At 38.8% G+C, this 25,512-nt stretch overlaps 1 protein-coding gene across 1 annotated transcript in view; it reads left to right on the plus strand.

Moving 5' to 3' along the window:
• ZEB1 (zinc finger E-box binding homeobox 1) overlaps positions 1–25,512 on the plus strand; it is a 121,852-nt gene that overhangs the window by 93,702 nt on the left and 2,638 nt on the right. Inside the window, exons 2-8 of the mRNA XM_064444917.1 lie at positions 880–1,080; positions 6,356–6,418; positions 7,117–7,278; positions 10,345–10,547; positions 18,547–18,652; positions 20,156–21,966; positions 23,494–23,674. Of these exons, the coding sequence (XP_064300987.1) occupies positions 880–1,080; positions 6,356–6,418; positions 7,117–7,278; positions 10,345–10,547; positions 18,547–18,652; positions 20,156–21,966; positions 23,494–23,674 (2,727 nt within the window). The remainder of the gene's footprint in view (positions 1–879; positions 1,081–6,355; positions 6,419–7,116; positions 7,279–10,344; positions 10,548–18,546; positions 18,653–20,155; positions 21,967–23,493; positions 23,675–25,512) is intronic.

The raw sequence follows: 25,512 nt of genomic DNA on the forward strand, positions 1-25,512 counted from the left end.
TGCGAGATTTCCTTTCTAAGTCACCTCTGAGATTTTTCCTTTTACATTCGCCCTGCTAAGTCTTTAGTGTGATCTCTGGGTGTAACTACAAGAGCATTTTAGCTTGGATCAGGAGCACTTTAGCCCTTCTGAATCAAATCTCCTTGTTGTTCCCATATATTGCTCCTCGATTCACATAGCCGGAGCATGGGGGTGTCATGGGGGGAAAGCCAGTGAGAGGATGGACTGGGTGAGCATAGCTTGTGTCTGTGGCTGCAGACAAGGACTTGCTGTGTGGGACTGGACCACCGTCCCTGGAGTGTGCTCAGCCTGGGGTCCCTTGGTCTTCAGTGCCAGTTGTTTCAGTACAGTTTTGTTCCTTCTATACCCCACTGATTGCTACCTACGTATAGCCTATCCTCATTATACACATGTTACAAAATGTTGTTCATGAGTATTAAGTGTTCCACAGAATATTGACCAGGCCATAACATTCTTAAAGGAAACATAGAGTAATGCTGGTATCCAAATTAGAGTGATCCAGTTGGAAGCCTGATGCTTCAGTGTGGCCCAAAAGACAACTCTGGAGTTGTCCGCTGCCTTTTTTTTTTTTTTTTTTTTTTTTTGCAGCATTAAACTGTATATGCAGAAGTGTAGAGCTATTGTGGTTTCCTAGCAGTAGTGGAAGCCCAGCAGCTGCCACATGTCTCCTTGTGTGCCACCATTACATCCAAGTCGCTCACAAGCCACTGCCATCCCTATGTGGAAAGAAGAAGTAATAATATGACTCCATAGAGATGTCCTAGATATAGCATCTGGCCACAGTACTGAAAGTTTTGGACCTCCATGCTGTAAATTAAGAGTGCATTGATCAGTATTTTGCTTTTTGTCTGTCCACAGTCACCAATTATAATAATGTGGTAGAAGCAAACTCAGATTCAGACGATGAAGATAAATTGCATATAGTGGAAGAGGAAAGTGTAACTGATGCAGCAGACTGTGATGCTAGTGTGCCAGAAGATGACTTGCCAACAGACCATACAGTATTACCAGAAAACGGTGAAAGAGAAGGGAGTACGAACAGTTGCTGGGAAGATGAAGGTACGTTCATTTTCACTGATGATGCTATGCAGAGAAAGGTTTATAAAACAAAGATTCAATAGAACTTTTTTTGGTCACTTTGTTATGGAAGTAACATTTAATATTCACAATAAAAAAGTGGTTTCTAATGTAATATATTTTATGTTCTTTATTTAGTATCTGAAGCAGATTCGGAGGTACATTCATTCCATTGGCATTGTTATACAGGAGCGTCACATCTGTAGATGCAGCATCTACAGAGATGATGTGATCTGGGTGATCAGAGACTAGTGACTTGCTTTCAGTTTTTTTAGGTCTTTTTGTGTGGCAGGTCTCTGTCATAGCTTCCAGTAAGGTTCAGGGGTTGCTCAGCTTGGGGAGTAAGCAGTAAGCCAAAGACATGAAACAAAATAATAATAATATGTAAATTTCTCCCTGTGAGCTGCTTCTGCCTTTTCCCATGTAAAATATAGCCAGAAAAATAATTTTTAGATTATTAGATTTAGAATTGACTGTCTTACCATAATGAATCTGTATTTTGAGAACACTGGAAGGAGGTAAATGTTGTACATATTATGCAGCAGCTTTAGAAGCTGAAAATTTGAAGCAATCAGGAAATGGGCCTTTTTTTCCTGTGGAATCAGATACTGAGTTTCATAATATCACAGCATGCTTACATTTGAGCCAAATTGGGATAAATGCATAAATTAGTGGAATTTATTGTGGAATTTGGCCTCAATCCCCTGAAAGATACAGAATATTTTCTGGCGTATCCTTGTTTGTGTCTGAACTGCAGCCGCAATTCTTTAATGTCCACCTTGTTAAAACTGGTGGTTTAAGAAAAATTGCACGACCTCACATCTAAATAAACAGAAAGCAGTCATACGGTCCTTAACTGCAGTCCGGCTGAGAGAGAGCAGCTGAGAGTTGAAAGAATAGCATCAACTCAGCCTGGTTTTACATAGCTGCTATTGCCAAGGTATGCTGTGCGGGGAAATTAGTAGTTTAGAGCTAAATTGTTAGGTAGGTAATTTTCTTAGTTCTATAATATCTTTGCTCTACTGCAGGCTCTATCTATCAAGAATTGCAGTTACACAAAAATGGGCTGTGTGTAGACTATTTCTTGAGCTCTTCAAGCATAGATGTAGGAAACCTGAAATAGGGAGTGAAGAAGAGCACTGGCTCACAGAGGTGCTGGGTCAAGACCCTTTGGACTGAAGGTCTCTTGGAGATGTACCTACAGGTAGTCATGACATGGCATCTTGCCTCAGACAGCCTTCTGGAGTTTTGCAGAGCTCTAGACATGTGATGGCATCTTTTCTGACTCCTTAATTCTAACGTACCATTTTTAATGTTTTAAAAATTGTTTGCTAAAATGAAGCATTTGAACCAAATTCTACTGTGATTGTAGAATCACAGTGTAGGCAATGTTTTCTCTGCCTTGGTCATTGCTGACAAAGACAGGCTTTCATCATTGTTTAGGCAGACAAAAGATTAAACATTTGCCATGCAGGCTTGCTAAAACTACCATAAATTTCTTCTGTAAAAATTATGTATTCTGAAGCCTCTTTTGTAGCAGTCTGGAGGGTTTTTTATTGATAGTAAGGTTTTTTTAAATAAATTGTTTGAATTTCTGGCAATGACTACCTGAGAAAGATGAAAGCTACGTTAAGTTTTATGGAGCTTTGATTTGCTATGGTAAGGTCCTGTTTATTGTTTTATAGCTTTCCTAGAAGGAAAGGTGTGACCTGAAAATCATACCATCAGTTTTGGTTGCACATTAGAAATCTGAAGGATAGGTATGGAATACATGATCTCTCTCATACAGAAAAAGGTACTGGGGTGGGTGCCCATGCAACATGAATACCATTTTCAGGACTGGTGATTATTTTTAGAAAACATACACTACAGCAGTTTTAGTAAGTTCTGTTTCATCGGTAAAGTAGTACTTAAAGTTCCTGGTTTTAGCTGAACTTGACAGAATGAATTTTTTACATATATATTCTGTTCACAAATGCCCAAGAATAGAAACAACACACGTAACATTTCTTTATCAGATTAGTTTCCTTCCGTTTCCAGTCATTCTAACTGAATTTCTAAAAGACCTTCAGAACAGGTGCTTTAAATATAAGGTGTGTATCTCAAGAGGTTTAACTGAAACAGTCATATGGGTTTGAAAAAGTGAACCACGTGTATCCTGCACAAATTGTTGGCAGTGTGCCAGCAGTCATGTGTGCAATGATTCTGTAATATGATTTTTTTTTGCTTTAAAACCTACAGTACAATTTAAAAAAAAAAAAAGGTTAAACATTTTGACTTATTATATTAATACACTTTAAAAGCATTATTATTTATTACAAGTATTTAGCAAATCTAGAGATCTCAGACCTGGAACAAAGATATCTTTGAAAAATTGAAAATTTAAAAAAATTGTCCAGACCTTGAAATAACTTTGAAAAATTAATGAAGTTATGTTAAGGTCTTCTTGGAGCTCAAAAATTATTTTCACTCATAAACTTTTAGGTTGAGCCTGTGTGCTGTAAGATGGATTGTGTTCTTTCAGTGGGGTGGGTTATTAAGGAAGATTGCTGCGCTATTTTGTATTCATTTCATTTGGGAGGAAGGCTAAAAAATGTGGCATCTTCTTGTTCAAGTTTTTACTCACAGAAGCAAACAACCAGGCAATACTGTAAGCTGTAAATAGTGCTTGCTGCATGCATATCAGAAAATAAGCTCTAAAGAATTTACATTAGAAACTCTTTTGATGGGCTTTGGAATTTATTCCCCATTCTGAAGATAAGACTGTGGTGGAAATTTCAGTGAGGTTTGTCTTTCACCTACAGCCAAAATTTCCATTTTGCTCGTGGTTTAAATTTGATCGGTTATCTTACCATGCAGAGATCTCTGCAGTCAGCCTATGACACAGTGACTGTGTCATGCATGTTCTCTGCTAGTACACACTGTTGCCTGTGATCTGAAAATCATTAGCATTTAACCCTAGGAAGTCCCACCGTATCTCTAAGCAGCTGCCCATAAGCAATGATGAGATACAGAAGTCTAAGAACATGTTTTACAATTATCTGGTATGTCTAGATGTAGTGCCAAGGCGGATATTCGTGCCCTAGATGCTATTCGTGGAGACCTGTATTTAAGCAGCCATTCAGCAGGTAGCTCAAACTTCTGGAATTCAAAGCTGTGGCTTCTACTTGGTGGAACAGTGTCTTGAGTTCTGTTCCCCCATCATCACATCCCTTTCCATTGCTTCCCAGCAGCTGTATTTGCAGCACAGTAATTGGGCTTCTGAGGGCACAGTTGCAAAGTTGCCTTCCTATGTGGACCATAAACAGCCATAAAGGTGGAGCTCTGCTTAACTTCTTTCAAATTATTAATTATTCCTACAGCATTAAGGAAGATCACCCTCTGTGGAAAAGGGCTCCTCCCTGTCTTACACCCAGCTTTTAGACATTAGGAAAAGACAGTACCAAACAGAGGCTATGATTATTAGAATTGGGAGGGTTTTTAACTTCACGCAGATTAATCTATAATGCCATAAATTCTTTGACGTTTCATTGGGATGCATAGCTTTTGTTTGTACTGAAGCCAGTGGAATTTGCTAGAGACACTGTAATTTAAATTTCTATGAGTAACAACTTACTGATATCCCCCTCTTCCGCAGAGCCTATTTCATAATGGGAAAAATCACAAACCCTTTTTAAAGAAGAATAGTGGGTTTGCATCATGATTGTTTTTAAGAAATTAAATTTTGGATTTAAATTTACATTGCATGCAATCATCCATCTTACAAATTCTGAACTAAGACTGGTTTCATGAGCCAAAATATAATTAATTCACAAACCAGTATTGACCAATAAAATGCAGACTTTTGGGGTTTTTTTTTTTTAGATTACAATTAAAATTGAAGTAAGATTTGAGAGTTACAGTTTCCTTTTAAGCATATTTCTTGTTTGTGACTATCTGCAGATATTTTGGTCTGTGGGATTTTATCAAAGTAGACAGAATTAACAGGTTTTTCCCTTGAGGAAGCTGATACTATCTGAGATCTTAAAGTTCTCCAAGAATTTATCATCTTCCATGTAGAGGAGAAATTGGTTTCTCCTGTAATTAAAAAGCTGGAATGTTCTGGGGTTTTGACTAGCCAAACCAAAGGATTTTTCCCTCCCCTGAAGTAGAGGGAATTAAGGTAAATAAAAGTGTAACAGTTGCCATTTCATATCATAGCAGTTGTGCAGTCTAACCTCCTGTGTCATGCAAGTCTTTTTTTACTGCGTAGCTCTGAAGGATCTAAGCTTTCCATAATAAAACTATGGAATAGTGCTTTAATTTGACATATATTAGCATAGCACAGTACTGATAAAGGAGCAAAACAACCAACATAGCTGTCCTGTGCACTCCTGCCATAAGCCAGGTACTGACAGAAATGGCAGCAGTGGCCTTGCCATTAGAACTTCCGAGTCCAAGCTACCCAAGAAACGTAAATTAGGAACAGCGGGCCGATTCGAACCAATAACCTGTAGCGAGTTAAAACCTCCATGCTGCATCCTTGAGTGCTGCAGCTCGGCAGGAGCTGGTGGAGCTTTGGAGGCAGGTAGGCTCCACCGTGTCAGTCCTACGGACGTCTGGTACCTGCAAACTCGTACTGGATATTGTGAAACATTCTTGTAGTGCACAGTTGATCTGAAGTGGGGAAGCATGTGTTTAAAATCCTTGTTTGTTTAAGTAGTCGCAGCCTATAAGTGGTTTCTAGATGATTTACGAGAGAGAATGCATTAGGTAGCTGTTTGCAGACATTACCAGCAAATTATCAATCATTTCAGAAAACTGCTAATTGCAGAAATTGCAGAAAATAATGTAAATGTATTTGTTTTATGATACTCTGGTTTCTGGAAATAGTATTCCAGTATATCGGCTGCATTTGTAGGTAGGGTTATTTAAGTAGCCAACTCTGGATTTGCTGGAGAAACACACTGTCCCTGTCTTTACCTCTCTTCAAATAACAGTTATTATTTAGTATTGCTTCCTTTTAAAATTTCGTTTCTTTAACCATGGGATATTTTTGTGGTTCAACTGATTACACACTGCTGAAATAATGTGCAATCCATACTTTCGAAAGGACATTGTGTTCATATGCAGTTCTCCTAAATAAGACATGAATGGAAAAATTGCTGAAGTAACTCAAATATATTAGGTTCTTGGGGGGTGTATGACTTTTGTTTTTTGTAGTTTGGGGGTTTTTTTTTAGTATTCATTCTTCTTTTTGTGAAATGTACTATTTCAGCTGGAAAAGAAACAAAGGAAATCCTGGGGCCTGAAGCTCAGACAGATGAAGTTGGATGTACAGGTATTTTTTTGTTAGTCTGAGTCCCTTATTCATAAAGTGCTATTGAATTTTGGCTAGGTGAGTAACCTTCTGAAATCTTTTAAATTCTCCCACCTCTCTTTATAAATTGCTTTGCTCTTCCACGCTGGAGGTCTTAAAACGAAAACAGTGTTTTAGCTGAGGAGGAATAGCCTGGGCGCCTTTTGAGTGTCCTGGGTGCGGAGGTGTAGTTGACCAGTGACCAGAGCAGTCCTCTCGGGCGAGGGCTGACTGCAGCGCCGCTGCAGCTCCGCGTCTCCTAAGAGAAACCAAGAAATAACGTTGATAGTATGTGTACCTGTATAGGATACAAGTACAGGTCAATAGATAGTGCTTTAAACTAATAAGGAATATACCAAAATAAACTTAAGATAATACTGTATCTTATTATCAACTCCTCTGTACTGATTATACAGAAGGCAAAATAAAATGTGTACTTCAGTTTCAGAACCAAACAAAAACAGAAGCTTTGTTACTTTGTTATTTCTCTGGTTGACAAGAAATGTAACATGTAGTCCATAGAGCTTTTAAAAAGATTTTTATACCTATAGGGCTGTACTACTATTTGTACAGAGTTTTGAAGTCCTTGGATAGAGGGTGATTTGGCAATGTCAATTACTGAATATCATTTATGTTCTTTTTAAACTCTTCATATCTTGTGTCATGTTTTTCACTCTTAGTAAAAGAAGATGAATGTGATTCTGATGCAGAAAATGAACAAAACCATGACCCTAATGTTGAAGAATTCCTTCAACAAGAAGATACAGCTGTTATCTACCCTGAAGCACCTGAGGAGGACCAGAGACAAGGCACACCAGAAGCTAGTGGTCAGGATGAAAATGGTAAATATGCCGCAAGTTCAGTTCTTATGAGATAAATTGTACTAACTACTTGACCCAAAAGTTCTGTTGTATTTTAGAAGACAATGAATACATGTGTAACTTTGCAGGATGGGGGAATCTTAGTTAAATAATTATAAGAGGATGGGATCATCATGCAGAAAACATTACTACTTGATTTTATGAAACAAGACATACACTGGGGTTCAGTTGAATGGGTACCTAAATGATAACTTCCATTAACTGGAAATAAAAATTCAAGCTTTCATAAATCCATTCAGTAGCATTATATGAAAGAACAGAACAAACATCAAACATTTATTAAATATAATAGGAGTGAAACAAACAAGATAGTGTGGTTTTATGTAACAATAATACAGGAGGAGTTATGTTTCTTTTCTTTTTATATTTCTAAGCAAAATGCCCAAAAAGGATCTGTTAGATAAGAGTTCTTTTATTAGGTAGCCAGTCTATGGCAGGCTTTTTTTTTTTTTTTTTCCTGAAAAGACAGCAATAGAGAAAAAAAGCATTGTTTATACAAAAATGTTTATGTGACAAAATAATGACTGGTTGATATTTTTAAGTAGATACTGTGTTTCTGTAAGGAAGTTCCAACTTTAAGATGTTCTGAGTGTCATACTACATTTTTTCGTCATGAAATGTTGAAGGCATCTTCATCATGAAATATTTGAAGGCAAAACCTGTTTGGATTGGTTTTGTGTTCTGCAATGCTTTCTGAAGTATTCAGCTTTCATAACATGTGACAACTGTGGTTTCAACCAGATTGTGTTCCTTTATTGGAGTATTTAAGATTTTTCAAAAGAAAGTAACATCCTATGTAAAGGATTAGGAGTTGTTGTGTTCCATGTGTTTAAAAAAATATACATAACTGAACAAAAAATGTCATTGTAGCTCTATTACTGTACTGGAGTCTGAGGGAGAGCAGTGAAAGTGGTAATGCTAACAATTTTGTTTTGCTGTTCCCGAGATTTTATGTTATTAGATATTTTAGCAAAAAAATAAGTAAATTAAAATATTTGAGAAATTTAAACTGTGTACATGCCTATTTGTATATAGAAATAGGACCTGAATTACTAATATTTTGTGGTTTACTTTAGAAGTTTTGCAAAATTCAAGTAAGATATATGATCAACAGTAGCATCTTAAAAATTACAGTTCAATTAAGATTTTTAATCTGTGGTTGCAGTGGCCCAGATTGTTAAATTAGTTTTACAGTATTGCAATATGATTTCCATGTAATCATTAAAAATACACATTTGTATCAATAATTTAAATTGGACCTATCCCAGTAAGTTCACAGGGAAGTATTCTGAAAATCACCATGCTGATCAATAATGTTCAGTGTTTTAATCATTTGGAACAGAAAATGCCAAAAATATAGTGATATTTGCTAAAGATACATGCTTCCAAACCAGGGATCTGGACAAGAGAATTGACAGAGAATTGGAGTCTTTAGTGGCTTTGGGAAACCACTGCCATTTCACTGTCTGCTCCAGTGGAAACAGAATTTAAGATAACATGCTTCTGATATTTCCACCGAGTTGTATTTGTGCTAAAATGGAGTATTCTTTATGTTGGGTGAATTGAATTGTAGGTGGGGAAAAAAGAGAATTGAAGGGAAGCATACTGTGTCTACACATGTGGGGACAGGTTCCTTTCTGGACAACCCCAGCTAATCCAGGAAAAGCAGAAAGGGGTAGAACAACACAGAAACCAGTGCAATGTGAGTGTTACCCTGCCCGTTACCATAACAAGTGTAAAAGAACCTATATGATAGAGAAGGTGGTGGTTTTTAGTAATAATGAAAACTGGTCTGACTCCTCCTTTTCCATTGTTGCAAGAACATGTTCAGTAAAAATAAAGTCAGTAAATTCCACAGAAACAGAATGAATTGCTACTTTATAGAGCATATAATCAATCTATGGTGATAACTTCTGGAAGAGGTCATGAAGATAAATAATTCAGAAGTACTTTCTAAAGTACTGGTTAATTTCATGAGTATTAATAATGCTTATATTTCTGCAGCTTAAAATGACAACGTGCAGAAATTTGACCCTTGTGCTTCAGAGCATAAAATGATAATCAGTAAAGACCTTCCACCTTCCTCTCCTGCTCTCACTCAGCACAGTGGATAGGTGCATCCTTGGAAAATTTGCATGGATTTCTGTGCTGTTTGCAGAATAATGTGGTCATTGGAGGATACCACACCTTATAAATCGATAGTTTGATCAAATACGGCAAACCCTACATTTATTTAAACACACTTTTATCAATCTATAAAAGATTTTTTTCAACCCTTTAAAAAATTATTTTTTCAAGCATAAAATAAGTTACTATACATGGGGGATAGATAGATGCTGATAAGAAGAGATGGAGTTAAACTTCATAAATGGTGACTTCTCAGAAATAGGCTTGTGAAATTAATATTCAGCTTCAGTCTGCTAACAGGTACCTATTTGTATATAAGAATTATAAAAGACAGTTCTATTTTTTTTTGTTCTGTTTTCTCTTACAATTCTGCATCAGGTAAAGAGAGAGCAAAAATTATTCTCTGAAGTTTGCAAATATTATTTATTCCTTAGGAACCGAAAACAGGATCACCATTAAATGTTTCAGTGATAGACTTAAATGAATTTGTAAATGGGCCTTCAGGATTGCCTGTGATTAAGCTAACCAGATCTACAAAGATTACAGATAAACCATGTTTCACAATTTTCAGACCACTTTTTAATCAGAAATACACATCTAGGAGCTGTAGTGCTGTACTGGGAAGTCCAACAGACTTGCTCTGAGATGTGTGGCTTTGGGTAATCATATTGTGCTGACTGTCTCCAGTGTACACGGGGGCAACCATACCGTACTGTAGTTAGTAACATAATACCTGTGGGGAAAAAAATAAATTCTCATTATTCCTTTTCTAAAGCAGATGGAACTTCTAGCAGCTGCATGCTTTCTTTCAGTCATATGTAAATATAAAGCATATTTGTTGATGTTATATGTTTGGAGCTTACATTTATTTAAATATGGTGTATTGTCTCTCCTGTCTAGGAACACCCGATGCGTTTTCCCAACTGCTTACTTGCCCATATTGTGATCGAGGGTACAAACGTTTTACCTCTCTGAAGGAACACATTAAATATCGCCATGAAAAAAATGAAGATAACTTCAGTTGCTCCTTGTGCAGTTACACGTTTGCGTACAGAACGCAGCTCGACCGCCACATGACATCACACAAATCAGGAAGAGATCAAGTAAGTGGCATTTGAATTAAGGATTTATCGTCCTCTGTAACAACACTGTGATTTGCTATGTGAGCAAAAGCATCCAGAGCAAGTAAGCTCTTCATATCAGATTATCTACATGCTGAAGGCACAATCCTGGAGCACACACTTAAACTTGCTGCCTTTTCCATAGCTGCCAAAGGATGAGATCTGAATTCCTGTGCTTTTATTCATCTAGGCAGTATGGTTGGGGTTAAATTTTAGTTTCAGAAGTGCTTTATTGCATTTATAGGTAATAAGGTTTTTCCTATTCATTGCCTAACGTCACATAAGAATTGTGACTCAAATTTAATCTCAAATCTTTAGTGAAACACTTACATTTTGCTTTCATAAATCCTGTTTGGCTAATTCAAAATTTATGGTACCCATTTTTGCCCTGAAGAAACAAACCATTGTGTTGATTCTTTTGCTTGAACTGTGAGATACATTTCAGTACTAAATGAAGCAGTAAACCAGGCTAAAGATATTCTGAGCTTGGTTTCTGTGGTTCATGGGCTGACCTGAGAGCATGGGTCCTTGAAATGCCTTCCATGAGTTAGCCATCTCATCACTACAGAAGGTCCTGAGATTCTGTTCACTCCTCTCTCTCTTTCTTTTCTTCTTTTATCCCCACAATTTCCTACCATCCATCCCCAATTACATGCTTCCATAGCTTATCCAAAGCACCCTGAGGCTGAGGAACCAACTGAAACTCACTGAAACAGTCAGGAGTTATCCAAGGGAAAATTATACAGATTTTCCACCATCAGGTTATAGAGAGAGGCTTGAAGACGTTCCCTACTGAGGACAGGGTAAGAAGTTTGATACTCTCCAGAGAGGAGACAGGAGAGAAACATCACAGAAAGATGCAAAACAGTGAATAGTGAAAGAATGTAAAGGGAAATGTTCTTCAATACTTCTTGCAGCTCCAAACCAACAGAACTTTCATTAAACTGAAAGGCTGTGACACAGAGTAAAGGAGATGCCTTTTTGCACATTGCATATTAACCGCTCATCTACAAAGTGTCTCTAAATCTGCGGATTTAACAGGCTTAAAAATTTATTATACATTTTTATACCTGAGTGTTTACATTAATGCGTAAATTAAATAGTTACATTTTTACAAGAAGTAACGGCCATCCTGATGTAGAGATTTTATAGTCTCACAGGATTTGGAATAACCTCACAAGTGTATTCTGATGTGGCAATTCATGGTTCTTCAAATATATCTCCCATGAACAATTTATTTCTCTCTTGTTCTCTTACTGGCTTGGCTTCCACCTTAAAGGTACTATCATCCTATATACATCTTATATTTCTAACTATAAAATCTATGAATGCTTTTTGTATAAACCTTTTTTTGTGCGCTACATTTATTTCCAATTTTTCCAGCTAGAAGCCTAAGACCAGAAGAATAAAGTAGCTGAAAGGGCTAGAAGTCTTTCCCATATTTGCATTAAGTTTGAATGAAAAAAGAAAAAATACCAAGCCAGTAAACAATCTCAGAAGAATTGCTACAAAGAGAAGCTTAAATTGTATTCCTTCAAATATATTTTAATGGGCTTATGCTTTTGAAGGCACAATTGTATTTGATAAATGTTGTTGCTATGAAGTATCTGTAACTCAATATTATACCCATTTCAGTGTGGTTTTTCACTAGAGCCATAGCCAGAATCAAAACTGCAATATCTGGTAAATTTGAAATCTGTGTTTGTTTATGTTATTGTCACATGGTTGTTATGCCTTCAAAATTGGCTTCATGCGCACTTAAATGATTGCATCATTTATGTTATGGTAAATTAAATTTTTTTTCAAAGAAATCATGGAATCATAGAATGGTTTGGGTTGGAAGGGACCTTAAAGATCATCTAGTGCCAACGTCCCTGCCATGGGCAGGGACACCTTCCACCAGACCAGGTTGCTCAAAGCACCTGGCCTTGGACACTTCCAGGGATGGGGCATCCACAACTTCTCTGGGCAACCTGTGCCAGTGTCTCACCACTCTCAGAGTGAAGATTTTCTTCCTTATAGCTACTCTAAACCTACCCTCTTTCATTATCAAGCCATTACCCTTTGTCCTATCACTACATGCCCTTGTAAAAAATCCCTCTCCTTCTTTCTTGTAGGCCCCCTTCAGGTACTCTAAGGCTGCAATAAGTTCTCCCTGGAGCCTTCTCTTCTCCAGGCTGAACAACCACACCTGTCTCAGCCTGTCCTCACAGGAGAGGTGCTCCAGCCCTCTAATCATCTTCATGGCTCTCCTCTGGACTCGCTCCAACAGATAGATCCACATCCTTCTTTTGTTGGGGGCCCCAGAGCAGAATGCAATACTCCAGGTGGGGTCTCACGGGAGCAGAGTCACCTCCCTTAACCTGCTGGCCACCCTTCTTTTGATGCAGCCCAGGATATGGTTGAGTTTCTGGGCTGCAAGCACACATTGCCAGGTCATGTTGAGTTTCTCATCAACTAACACCCACAAGTCCTTCTCCTCAAGGCTGATCTCAATCCATTCTCCACCCAGCCTGTATTTGTGCTTGGGACTGCCCTGACCCATATGTGCAGGAGCTTGCACTTGGCCTTTTTGAACTTCATGAGGATTGCACAGGCCCACCTCTCAAGCCCATCAAGGTCCCTCTGGATGGCACCCCTTCCCCTCCAGCATGTCAACCGTACCACGCAGTTTGGTGTCATCAGCAAGCTTGCTCAGGGCGCTCTCAATCCCACTGTCCATGTTACCGACAAAGACATTAAACAGTGCTAGTCCCAATACTGACCCCTGAAGAACACCATTCATCACTGGTCTCCACTTGGACATCAAGCCGTTGACCGCAACTCTCTGAGTGCAACCATCCAGCCAATCCCTTATCCACTGAGACGTCCATCCATCACATCTATGTCTCTCCAATTTAGAGACAAGGATATTGTGTGGGACAGTGTCAAATGCTTTGCACAATCCAGGTAGATAACGTCAGTTGCTCTTCCCTTATCCACCAATGCTGTAACCCTGTCGTAGGCAGCCATCAAATTTGTCAGGCACAATTTGCCCTTAGTGAAGCCATGTTGGCTGTCACCAATAACCTCCTTATTTTCCATGCACCTTAGCATAGTTTCCAGGAGGATCTGCTCTATGATCTTGCCAGGCACAGAGGTGAGACTGACTGGCCTGTAGTTCCCTGGGTCTTTCTTTTTTCCCTTTTGAAAAATGGTGGTTTTGTTTCCCCTTTTCCAGTCAGTGGGAACTTCACCAGACTACCATGATTTCTCAAATATGATGGATAGTGGCTTAGCAACTTCAACCGCCAGTTCCTTCAGGATCCACAGATGCATCTCATCTGTGCACCTTCATGTTCCTTAGATGGTCTCAAACCTGATCTTCTCTTACAGTGGGTGGTTCTTCGTTCTCTCAGTCCCTGCCTTTGCCTTCTGCAACTTGGGCAGTGTGGCTTCATCACTTGCTGATGAAGACTGAGGCAAAAAAGTTTTTGAATGCCTTAGCCTTGTCAATATCCCGGGTAACCAGGTCTTCTGTTTCCTTCTGGAGAGGGCCCACATTTTATCTCATCTTTCTTTTATCACCAACATATGCCCATAGGAGCTTTTCTTGCTGCCCTTGTCATCTCAGGCCAGATTTAGTTCTATCAGGGGGCTTTAGCTTTCCTAACCTGATCCCTGGTTGCTCAGACAATTTCTCTGTATTCCTTCCAGGCTACCTGTCCTTGTTTCCACCCTCTGTAGGCTTCCTTTTTGTGTTTGAGTTTGTCCAGGAGCTCCTTATTCATCCATGCAGGCCTCCTGCATTTTTGCCTGACTTCCTCTTTGTTGGAATGCATCACTCCTGAGCTTGGAGGAGGTGATCCTTGAATGTTAACCAGCTTTTTTGGACCTCCCTTCCCTCCAGGGCTTTATCCTATGATACTCTACTAAGCATATCCCTGAAGAGGGCAAAGTCAGCTCTTCTGAAGTCCAGGGTAGTGAGCTTGTTGTGCGTCATTGACAGTGCCCTAAGGATCCTGAACTCCACCATTTCGCCATCACTGCAGCAAAGGTTGCCCTTGAACTTCTCATTCCCCACCAGCCCCTCGTTGTTGGTGGGAACAAGGTCCAGCATAGCACCTCTCCTCATTGGGTCCCCTATCACTTGAAGGAGGAAGTTATCATCAGTGCATTCCAGGAACCTCCCAGATTGCTTATGCCCTGCTGTATTGTCCCTCCAACAGATATCAGGGTGGGTGAAGTCCCCCATGAGGACAGGCCTTGTGAACTTACGAAAGATAGGCTTCTCCTATCTGTCTAAAGGGAGCCTGATCCACTCAGTTGGGTGACCTGTAGCAGACCCCCACTACAATGTCACCAGTCTATGCCTTCCCTTTAATCTGACCCATAAGGTCTTGGTCAGCTCCTCATCCATCCCCAGGTGGAGCTCCATGCCCTCCAGCTGGTCATTGACATAGAGGGTGACACCCCTTCCTGTCCTTCCTAAAGAGCCTGTATCCCTCAGTTCCAACATTCCAGTCATAGGAGCCATCCCACCACGTCTCTGTGATACTAGTAAGATCAGAGCCCGGCAGGCATGCACACGTCTCTAACTCCTCTTGTTTATTCCCCATGCTATGTGTGTTTGCATAGAGGCATTTAAATTGGGCCCCTGATGAAGCTGACTTATAGGCTGGGGTGGCTGGAATTCCTTTGTGCTGCTTGTCAGGTGCTCTCCCAACAACCTGTGATCCTTCTCTAGGCTCTGGGCATCTCTTGCTGGCACTGGCATGAAACTGGTAGAAGTGGGATGGGTTGAGGTTCCCCTGCCCCAACAACTTTAGTTTAATGGTTTTTATTCTTAAAGGACTTCACCTGGAAGTAGATTATTTGGAAAACTTTGTTAGCTGGTTCATGTCCAGCATGTGACAATTTTGTAATTGTTCTGCAGGAGGAAGCGATGAGCAAAGATAATTTCTAGTGTAGTGAAGGCAGTGGAAGAGGTATGTGCACACTGGGCCTCCCTCTGAGGTAGGGGGAAATAAGCCAAACTGTGGCTACTTCTGCTCCAGCAGAGAGCTGAGAGCCGTCCTGCACCTTCTCCCTCATCCCTCCTTCATCCCCATCCCCAGCATCTCTCACAGCTCCCCTGGCTGCTCCTACATCACTTAACAGTTGGTGGGAGGCAATGCTGCATATGCTTTCACATGTGAAGCACCAAAAAAGATGTTGAAGTACGAATAACTGCTTCTTCTAGTTGTTTTGGTTTTCTTCTCAACAATCTACAAAGCACCTGTAGCTTGTCTGTTAAAATTTCATATTGCCATGGACACTGCTGAGAAATGGCTGTTCCTGAAGACCACGGTCAAACTGGCTGTGAAAAAACACTGAAGTACCTGTAATTCCTGTTCTCCAAATAACTTTTGATGATTCCCGTTAATTAGTTTCAGTTCTGTGATACAAAAAGACTGGATGTTAGTCCTAAGCACAGTAAATATTTGATGAAGGGACGTATTAGTGGCTAGTTACAGGCCTTATTGCTGATGTCTCTTAAAGGAATGTGGAGGAGTTTTCTTTGAATGCTGTGGTTAATTCTTTAGTGAGCAGAAAACAATAGTTATGTACAGCAAATTAAAAAATATATCACATATGAGAGGCACAAAAATGTGAATTTAACAGTACTGAAAGGGGGAAAACCACTTGAATCTGAGAAAATGAAGGTGAGGGAGTATCAGATATTGGTACTCTAGAGAAGAGTCATGATTTCTTAGTTAGTTTTAAAGATGATCTTGGAGACTAACCCTATGGATCTCCCAGATTTAAAAAAAAAAAAAAAAAAGGACAAACAGTAAGAAAGCTTAATAAAGAATTACAGATATAAGGAGGTAAGTAAGGCAGAATAGATGGAAACACTGCCTAGCAGAAAATTCAAGGCAGCTTATAGCTATGACCAGGAAAATAAGAAAACTGATTAAAAATTCATAAGAGAAATGTAGGCTTCCATGCCTTGGCAGCAGAACACTTCTGACAGATTGAATACATGCACCAACATTTAGTATGAATATTTAGGTAGTCTAGCATCAGCAGTAGCTGTATATATGCTGCGATCCTTTAAAATGTATCTCAAGTCAAATGGTAGTAACTGATTCTCTGCAGGCTTAAGTGAATCCTGATGTGGTCCTCTAGACTCATTGAAGTTGGATCATTAAAGTGAAATGCAGTGAGTCAGGCACGACTATCTAGAACATAATCTTTAAGTGACTCAGTTAAACAAAGCTGAAAAGCCATGCAGCGTAGCAAAAAACAGCTGACAAACCCGGGAATAAGGGTCAGGTGCTAATTAGGCTAAATCAGAGTGGAGACCTCACTGCAGAGCCTCGGAGGAGGTGAGAAGGAGCCCGCCCTGAGGAAGGTTTTAGCAGTATCTGCTGAGAGGTGAAAGCTATAGCTTAACCGAATGCTTATCCCACGGGAACTGTCAAATTAGAGTACTTGGAAGCAATGTAGATTATCTTGTTTCAATTTGTCTTCTGTTAGCATCTGTATTGTATAAAGGATGACAGGGTGTAGAATGGGGAGGGTTGATAATTTGGACAGCATATCTCATAGCAGAGTGCTCGGACTTTCATCCAGCAAACTGCATGGCTGCGGGTTCTTCAGATGTAAAGGCATAAATCAGAACAGGAACGTCATCCTGCCTTTTTTATTCCTCCCCGCTTCTCCAGCACAGGTCTCAGCCCCCAGTTGCCATGTCTGCACTTGGGGAATAGCCTGAGCACTCGCTGAGCACCTGCTCCCAGCACTGCCGACTGCAGTAGATCAGAATGAGGCATAGGAGCTCCCCACCATGGCTTCACACTAGAGGAAGTTAATGCACACCAGCCGATTCGTGGTAGCTGCCTGTAGGCAGGCTGTTTCCCCAGGGTACATGAATAGCTCTATTAATGAGTTCATGAAAATACTTGCCCTGGTTACCAAAAATCTGCAGCTGCATCCAAATAGTGGTAGAGTATCTTCTTGCAAAGTGAGCTTTACTTAAGAAGGAGCTGCTGCTCTTTTAAAAAAAACCAATTTGTTTGAACAGAAAAAATTCAAATTTCTCTGTTTCATGTTGGTAATCAGGTCGCTCCAACTTCTAAAATGTATGTAATTTTTCTCTTTAAAAATACAAATTCAGAGATTCACACAGTTTGTAATACAATTCTTTATCTTGCATATATATACACTACATATATTTACGTGTCTGTCTTAGCTTTTATTTTTTTAAAACTAGTATAACAATAAAGGTAAATTTAAAATAATTTAGAGCTTAACAATAAATGCTCTTGCAAGGCAAAATGTAAAAAAAATAAGCCAGAGCTTCAATGCAAATAATTAAGAGGTTTGATGTTGTATACTTGGGAAATCCCTTAGTATTGTTATTTATTTTAATTTAGTTTTTTGCATTTATTTTGAGAATTAATTGTGACTGAGAGTGCCTTTGTTGTCACTGAGCCATCTTCTCTTGAGCAATCCTGTGGCATCATTACATAGAGGAATCCAAGGCCAACAGTAAGCGCTGGAAGCATGTAAATGGAAAAATCAAGTCAACTGATTAAACCTTAAACAGGCTTTTATATGCTTTAATGTTTCCCTATCCTGTGTGACATATTCTGTGTGTGGTGGGCTTGGGGTTTTTCTTGGGTTTTTTTGCTTTCACAAGTAGAATTAGCATGCATCCTGGAACTTCTTACTCACACAACATGTCAGTGCAAGCTTCATCTGAATTTAGGAGAAGGGGCAAATATATTTTGGGGTTATTTTTTTTTTCTTTTTACTGTACCAGATTTATTCAGAAGACACGCATAGCTCAGTTTTAACCTGAATTCTAATTTGTTTCTTTTTCATGCATAACGCATACCACCTTCAGTCTCTTAAAATTATGATTGATTCTTTTCAGTTTTATATTGCATTTTCTGCTACAATGTGTTTTTCCAACATGCTGTCCTATGCAATAATTATGAATTCTTTCTTACAGAGACATGTGACGCAGTCCAGTGGTAATCGAAAATTCAAGTGCACTGAATGTGGAAAAGCTTTTAAATATAAACATCATCTAAAGGAACACCTACGAATCCACAGTGGTAAATAAACCAAGTATTGAATTATGTACTAATGTTGCCATTTCTAGTCTTTATAACTGATGTGATATCACTCTTGTAAGTCTAAGTTTAAAACACTAGTGTTTTCCTTTTTCTTCCTCTGGGATTCTGTAAGCACTGACAGCAGCCTTCAGCTGTGTGCAAGAAATACATAGGATAACTCAAGAGGATATACAGTTGCAACTTAAGCTCTGACACTTAAGGAAAACTTAACTTGTGGCAGAAGAAATGGGGCATCCATCTGGCCTGGTTTTTCCCAATGTTTGCAAACAGCTCAGCATGTTAGGAGCCTTGCTATACAATTTTAATTTATAATAATCAGGACATAACAACTATTCTTCCTACTGTCTGTGATATTATTAAAATATCATATTAAAATATTAAAATAGCCTCAGGACGCTGGAGTGGAATTGTGATATACTGTCACAAAAGTTTCAATTTATAAGAAAAGTTCCAATCCATAAGAAATTTTATATATATATTATATATTAATGTATAATATTAAGTAAAATGTCGTCACTCAAAAGAGATTCTCAAGTTCTCTCTTCAACTCAAATTTACCCGTTGACAGAAAGTCTGAAAACAAGGTTTTAGGCTATCTTTTCCTTTCTTATCAGCTGCTCAACCATGATAACAGCAATTAAGAGCACCTCACTTAGAAGTCCTCCCTCAGCAAACATAATTTTATGTCCAGAGGGTAGTGGCACCGTGCCTGTGAGTGAGAAAGCCTCAGTCAACATACCTTTCAATCTGAAGTGAGTCAGCTGTTTCGGCTCTTTTCCTCTGTAGCACAAATCCCCTGGAAAGCCAACTCTGGCTGTGGGTGTAACAATTGCATAGTTGTGTGCATCTTCCCAGCAATTTAACCTGAGGTTCATCTCTGAAGGCAAACATACATCTGTCTTCTGCATGTGTGTCTCATTTCCCTTTTCTTAAACTTTGCCTGTTTTTATTCAGCTGATGAGTATTGTAGAAAAATATGGATATATTCTATTTGAGTTTGCCACAATAAAATGTTTATAGCTCCTTATATAATTATGATTTGCATTTATGGCATTTGTATTTTTTCTTTGGTTAATCATATTCTATTTTTTTTTCCATTCTGAAGTAGTTTATGCAGCTTCTGAACTTAGTAGTGGTACTACTTGAATGGAGTTTAATGAAATCTGCAAGTATTATATAGACTGATTTATGTGATGTGTAGACTGTTGCTATGAAAAACTGGAATGTATCATAATCACGTGGGCTCCATCCTATATCTACTAGCGTATCACAAACTTATTAAAGGACCCTAGGATCAGAGCTATAGATGACATAATGACTCTTACTGTTCAATTCACTGTGTAAGATTTTTTTTTTCTCCATAGGACTCTTTGAGAGGTCACTTTGATGTATTCTTTTCTAGTTACTATTGCTTGGTGAAGTTATGCTGTAACCTGGTAAACTGTTGCATATGCCTTTTCTCTTCTTTTTTTTTATCTGTAGGAGAGAAGCCATACGAGTGCCCAAACTGCAAGAAACGTTTTTCCCATTCTGGTTCATACAGTTCACACATAAGCAGTAAGAAGTGTATTGGTTTGATGCCCGTGAATGGTCGAGCCCGGTCAGGGCTCAAGACATCTCAGTGCTCCTCCCCTTCCCTTTCTGCATCACCAGGTAGCCCAGCAAGACCACAGATACGACAAAAGATAGAAAATAAACCCTTGCAAGAGCAACTTCCTGTTAACCAAATTAAAACTGAACCTGTGGATTATGAGTTCAAGCCCATAGTGGTTGCTTCAGGAATTAATTGTTCAACCCCTTTGCAGAATGGGGTTTTTAGTGGTGGTAGCCAATTGCAGGCAACCAGTTCTCCTCAGGGTGTGGTGCAAGCTGTTGTTCTACCAACAGTAGGTCTGGTGTCTCCCATAAGCATCAACTTAAGTGACATTCAAAATGTACTTAAAGTGGCAGTGGATGGTAATGTAATAAGGCAAGTATTGGAAAACAATCATGCTAATCTTGCGTCCAAAGAACAAGAAACAATCAGCAATGCATCTATACCGCAAGCTGGCCATTCCCTCATTTCAGCTATCAGTCTTCCTTTGGTTGACCAAGATGGGACAACCAAAATTATCATCAACTACAGCTTGGAGCAGCCAAGTCAACTTCAGGTTGTTCCACAAAATCTAAAAAAAGAAAACTCTGTTCCAACAAATAGTTGCAAAAATGAAAAGTTACCGGAAGATCTTACGGTGAAGTCTGAGAAAGATAAGAACTTTGAAGGAGAGACCAATGATAGCACTTGTCTTCTTTGTGATGACTGTCCAGGAGATCTTAATGCACTTCAAGAATTAAAGCACTATGAAACGAAAAATCCTCCTCAGCTTCCTCAGCCCAGTGGAACAGAGGCTGAGAAGCCCGACTCCCCTGTCCCATCAGAAACTGGGGAGAACAACTTATCTCCTGGTCAGCCACCTTTAAAGAACCTTTTATCGCTCCTAAAAGCGTATTATGCATTAAATGCACAACCGAGCGCAGAAGAGCTTTCAAAAATAGCTGATTCAGTAAACCTGCCACTGGATGTGGTAAAAAAATGGTTTGAAAAAATGCAAGCTGGACAAATTTCTGTGCAGTCTTCTGGACCATCTTCTCCTGAACAAGTTAAATTAAGCAGTCCTGCAGATAATGATGATCAAGCAGCAACTACAAATGTGAGCGAACCCCAGAACAGCACAAATAATTCACAGAATCCTGTCAATACAACAAAATCTCAGACTTCACCAGGGGGATCAACTCTGAATGGTTCACGCAGTAGCACGCCATCCCCATCGCCACTAAACCTTTCTTCATCAAGAAATTCACAGGGTTATACGTACACAGCAGAGGGTGTACAAGAAGAGCCACAAATTGAACCTCTTGACCTTTCGCTACCAAAGCAACATGGAGAACTATTGGAAAGATCTACCATAACTAGTGTTTACCAGAACAGTGTTTATTCTGTCCAAGAAGAACCTTTGAACTTAACTTGTGCAAAAAAAGAACCACAAAAGGACAACAGTATTACAGACTCTGATCCTATTGTAAATGTAATCCCGCCAAGTGCCAATCCCATAAATATTGCTATACCTACAGTCACTGCCCAGTTACCTACAATTGTTGCCATTGCTGACCAGAACAGTGTTCCATGCTTGAGAGCTCTCGCTGCCAATAAGCAAACCATTTTGATTCCACAGGTGGCTTATACATACTCTACTACAGTTAGTCCTGCAGTTCAAGAAACACCACAAAAACACACCCAAGCCAATGGAAATCAGGTACTTCGGTCCCTGTATTCCTGTGTGTTGTATGTCATGTATTCGTTCTGTATCCATTCTGAACTAACAGAAAGCTGTCAGGATAAATTAAATAAAATGTGAATATAAGCTACCAGGTTTATTCAGCTTGATTGTTAATGGGTGATAGATGTTACTGTTAAGTCCTCTGCAAAGCTGGCTAGCTCAGGCAGCTTGAGTCCAGGCTGACAGAAACTGTATAGTTCCGTGCGTGGGGCAAGTCAGTTCTTCACTATGTTCAGTGATTCAAAAGTGTCTTCTAGGACATTAGTGCTCAGTATTTTAAAGACAATTTAATTCTCCTGACCAAAAAGCAAAGGCCATGGCTTGTGTTTCTTGCTGGCTCCATATCCTCTTTCCCCACATCCAGAAAATAAACTATTTGGAACTTGTGGCTACTCCCTTCACACTGCTCTGCTTTCTTGGCTTGCAGAGTAGCTGATTTCATCCTACACCATAATGGCACTTCAAACAAAATTCAGAGGTATCCTCATTTGAAATTCAGGCAGGTATTTATCTTCACCTGCCATTCCTATATCCTGCCCTCTTCCTCCCTGGGTATTCCCAGATGTGATCTAATCAGAGTCAGTCCTGCTGAGAAACACCTGTGCATGTTGAGGTAGGGTCAGAGCAGAACAGACAAGTGGCTTGTGTAAAGGCTGAGCATTTCTAATTAAATCTTAGAAATTTGGCTGTTTGGCATTGTAAGCAGCCTTCTGTGTAGCCAGAGACTGAGGAGCCTTGAAGAGTTAGAAGGTTGCTTGTATGTTGAAGTTTATGAGACAGTTGACATTTGGGGTAGCTAGTACATATATTTTTATATTCAGATTTGATAATATATAATGAAATTAATTCTGTGTGTAGTGATACTGCTGATATCAGTACAAAATACTGTGCTTCTTGCAGGTGAGCTCCACTTGAAATACTTAGACAACAGTTATGGCTTTTAAAAACTTTTTATTAATTAAACAGTTGAAATCCCTGAAATTCGGAGTTAAGTAGGATTTGTGGTAGTTTTATGAGGAAGAAGGTAGTCAATGTGCAAATTCAAATGGTAACTTAATTAGCTTTTTGTGAAAACTTCATCAAAAACTAGCAAAATGTGGGTGACAAGCATTAGTAGAAAAATGCAGTTAGATATCAAATTTGCTCTTCCAACTTACTGAGGTACTTTATAGGTCTGTAATCTTCTTTTCCTTCCTAACATTGCATTTATTTTATGGGCCCTAAGACATGATGTGTCAGTGTAGCTTAGACCTGACCAACAGTCAAATATGGATGTGATTAAAGTCAGTCCCAGTGAGAATGCTGCATCTGTATGGTGGCAGGGACTGCAAAGCACAGCGATGCAGTCGGAGATTTTTTTGACTCTAAGTCTAAACAATTTTGTTTGGCTGGTTATTGAATTAAATGAAAATAATAGTGCAGCTTCAGCTTATATTTTATAAATTGTGTGCTGTATCAGTGCATGTTTTACTGAACTCAGCCTTTTTCGTAATTTCTCTGAAGGATGAAAGGCAAGACACTAGCTCAGAAGGAGTATCGAATGTAGAAGATCAAAATGATTCTGATTCAACACCTCCAAAGAAAAAGATGAGAAAGACAGAAAATGGGATGTATGCATGTGATTTATGTGACAAAATATTCCAGAAGAGCAGCTCATTATTGAGACATAAGTATGAACACACAGGTATGCACAAATAAAAGCTGTTGCAGATCATTATTTCATTGGTAGCGTGTAACTGATAATCTCAACTGGAATCCAGTTCTCGGAAAGAGTAGGGAAGTGTAATAGTCCTTCTTCTCATCTGTGCTCAGCTGTCTTTAGAAACCTATGTTTTGTACATTTGTTTGACAAAACTGCAATTTGTTTCTTTAAATTTGTGAGACCTAAACCCTGAATAGAAAAAGGGGGGATGTTCTTCCATCTGGCTCATGGAAAATCATCTGTGAGCCACAGCCTGTAATCAAGGATGTATTACTTCTAATTTATCCTGCCTGATTATAAATTAAGAAAAAATAAAAATTAAAATTATAAACTAAGAAAAAGGGATCACGTATGTGTATAACACTTTACATGAAAGGCAGTGTATCTATCATGAAGGATTTTCAAATTGAGCCACCTTTGTAATTATCTGAAGTTAACAGCCATTTATTAGACATGGAATCTAACCCCAAAAGAACACCATTTTGACTTTTATTTTTATTTTTAATTTCTCCTAGTTGTTTCTTTTGGTTCCAGCTCTAGTATCTTTAGCATTTTTTAATAACTGTGGCTCTCTTATTTCTTCAGTGATGTCTTTAAAAAAATTATTTTTTTATGGGTTAGGTGCCTATATTATATTTCTGCATATCAAAGATTAAATTTCATCTCACATACAGAATTAAAAAGATAAAAAATTCCTATTTGTCTTTACCACTTGATCAAGTTTCTCAAGTTGTATTTGTTAAGACTATCTGTCTTCACACCTTTCCTGTCCTGAGACTTTTAACTCCTCCTTTTCATAACACATTGTTCTTTTCATTCTAATTTTAAATTAAGTGCAGTGTTCAGAGTAATAGAATCATAGAATCACAGAATCATTTAGGTTGGAAAAGACCTTTGAGATCATCACATCCAACTGTTAACCTAGCGCTGCCAAGTCCACCACTAAACTATGTCCCTAAGCACCACGTCTACACATCTTTTAATTACCCCCAGGGATCGTCACTCAACCACTTCCCTGGGCAGCCCGGTCCAGTGCTGTCCAACGACAGTCCTTTCAGTGAAGAATTTTTTCATAATATCCAGTCTATACCTCCCCTGGCACAACCTGAGGCCAGTTCCTCTTGCCCTATCGCTTGTTACTTGAGAGAGAGACCAACACCCACCACGCTGCTTGTTTGGCAAGTTGACATGGAGGCATTGGTCATCTGTAGAGTGTGACCAAAAAACTGCTGTCTCACTGTCTGTATCTTTTATGTCTGGGCTAAGACTCTCCAATGTTCTTTTGCCTAACAACTTTGAGTGTTGAAATCAAAATAACATTACTAGGCTTGTGCTATGTTTCTAAGAGAGACTAAAAACAAGGCAACAAAGTAGAAAGCTGGAAAGAGAACTATGTGAAACAAAGCAGATACTCCTAGTTAATATATGTGTAGTCAGCAAGTTTTGTACATAAGGCACTTACCTGTGCCAGCCTACATTTTAGAATGATTTTCCTTTTACCTGTAACACAGAAGAAGGACTTGGTACACCAAAACCAACATCAAATCTTAGTTGATTTAAAATTGTCATCAATATAGGAAAGTTAAAATGGTTTTGAGTTGAAATAATGTTTACTGCAAGAAAAATGTCTCCTTTTCTAATTTACATATATTTGCACTTTTTTGGGGATGAAAGTTATATCTGAGAATCTGTTTATCCTTCCGTGTTCAGTTTTCCTAAAAAACTTACAAACTAAAATTGTATTTTAATTACAGTTACAAACTTAAAAATTGTAATTGTGACAATGTACCTTTGCACCCTTGTCCTTGGGCTCAGGTGAG

The sequence above is a fragment of the Phalacrocorax carbo genome, chromosome 2, assembly GCF_963921805.1.
Source record: "Phalacrocorax carbo chromosome 2, bPhaCar2.1, whole genome shotgun sequence".
Taxonomy (NCBI): domain Eukaryota; kingdom Metazoa; phylum Chordata; class Aves; order Suliformes; family Phalacrocoracidae; genus Phalacrocorax; species Phalacrocorax carbo.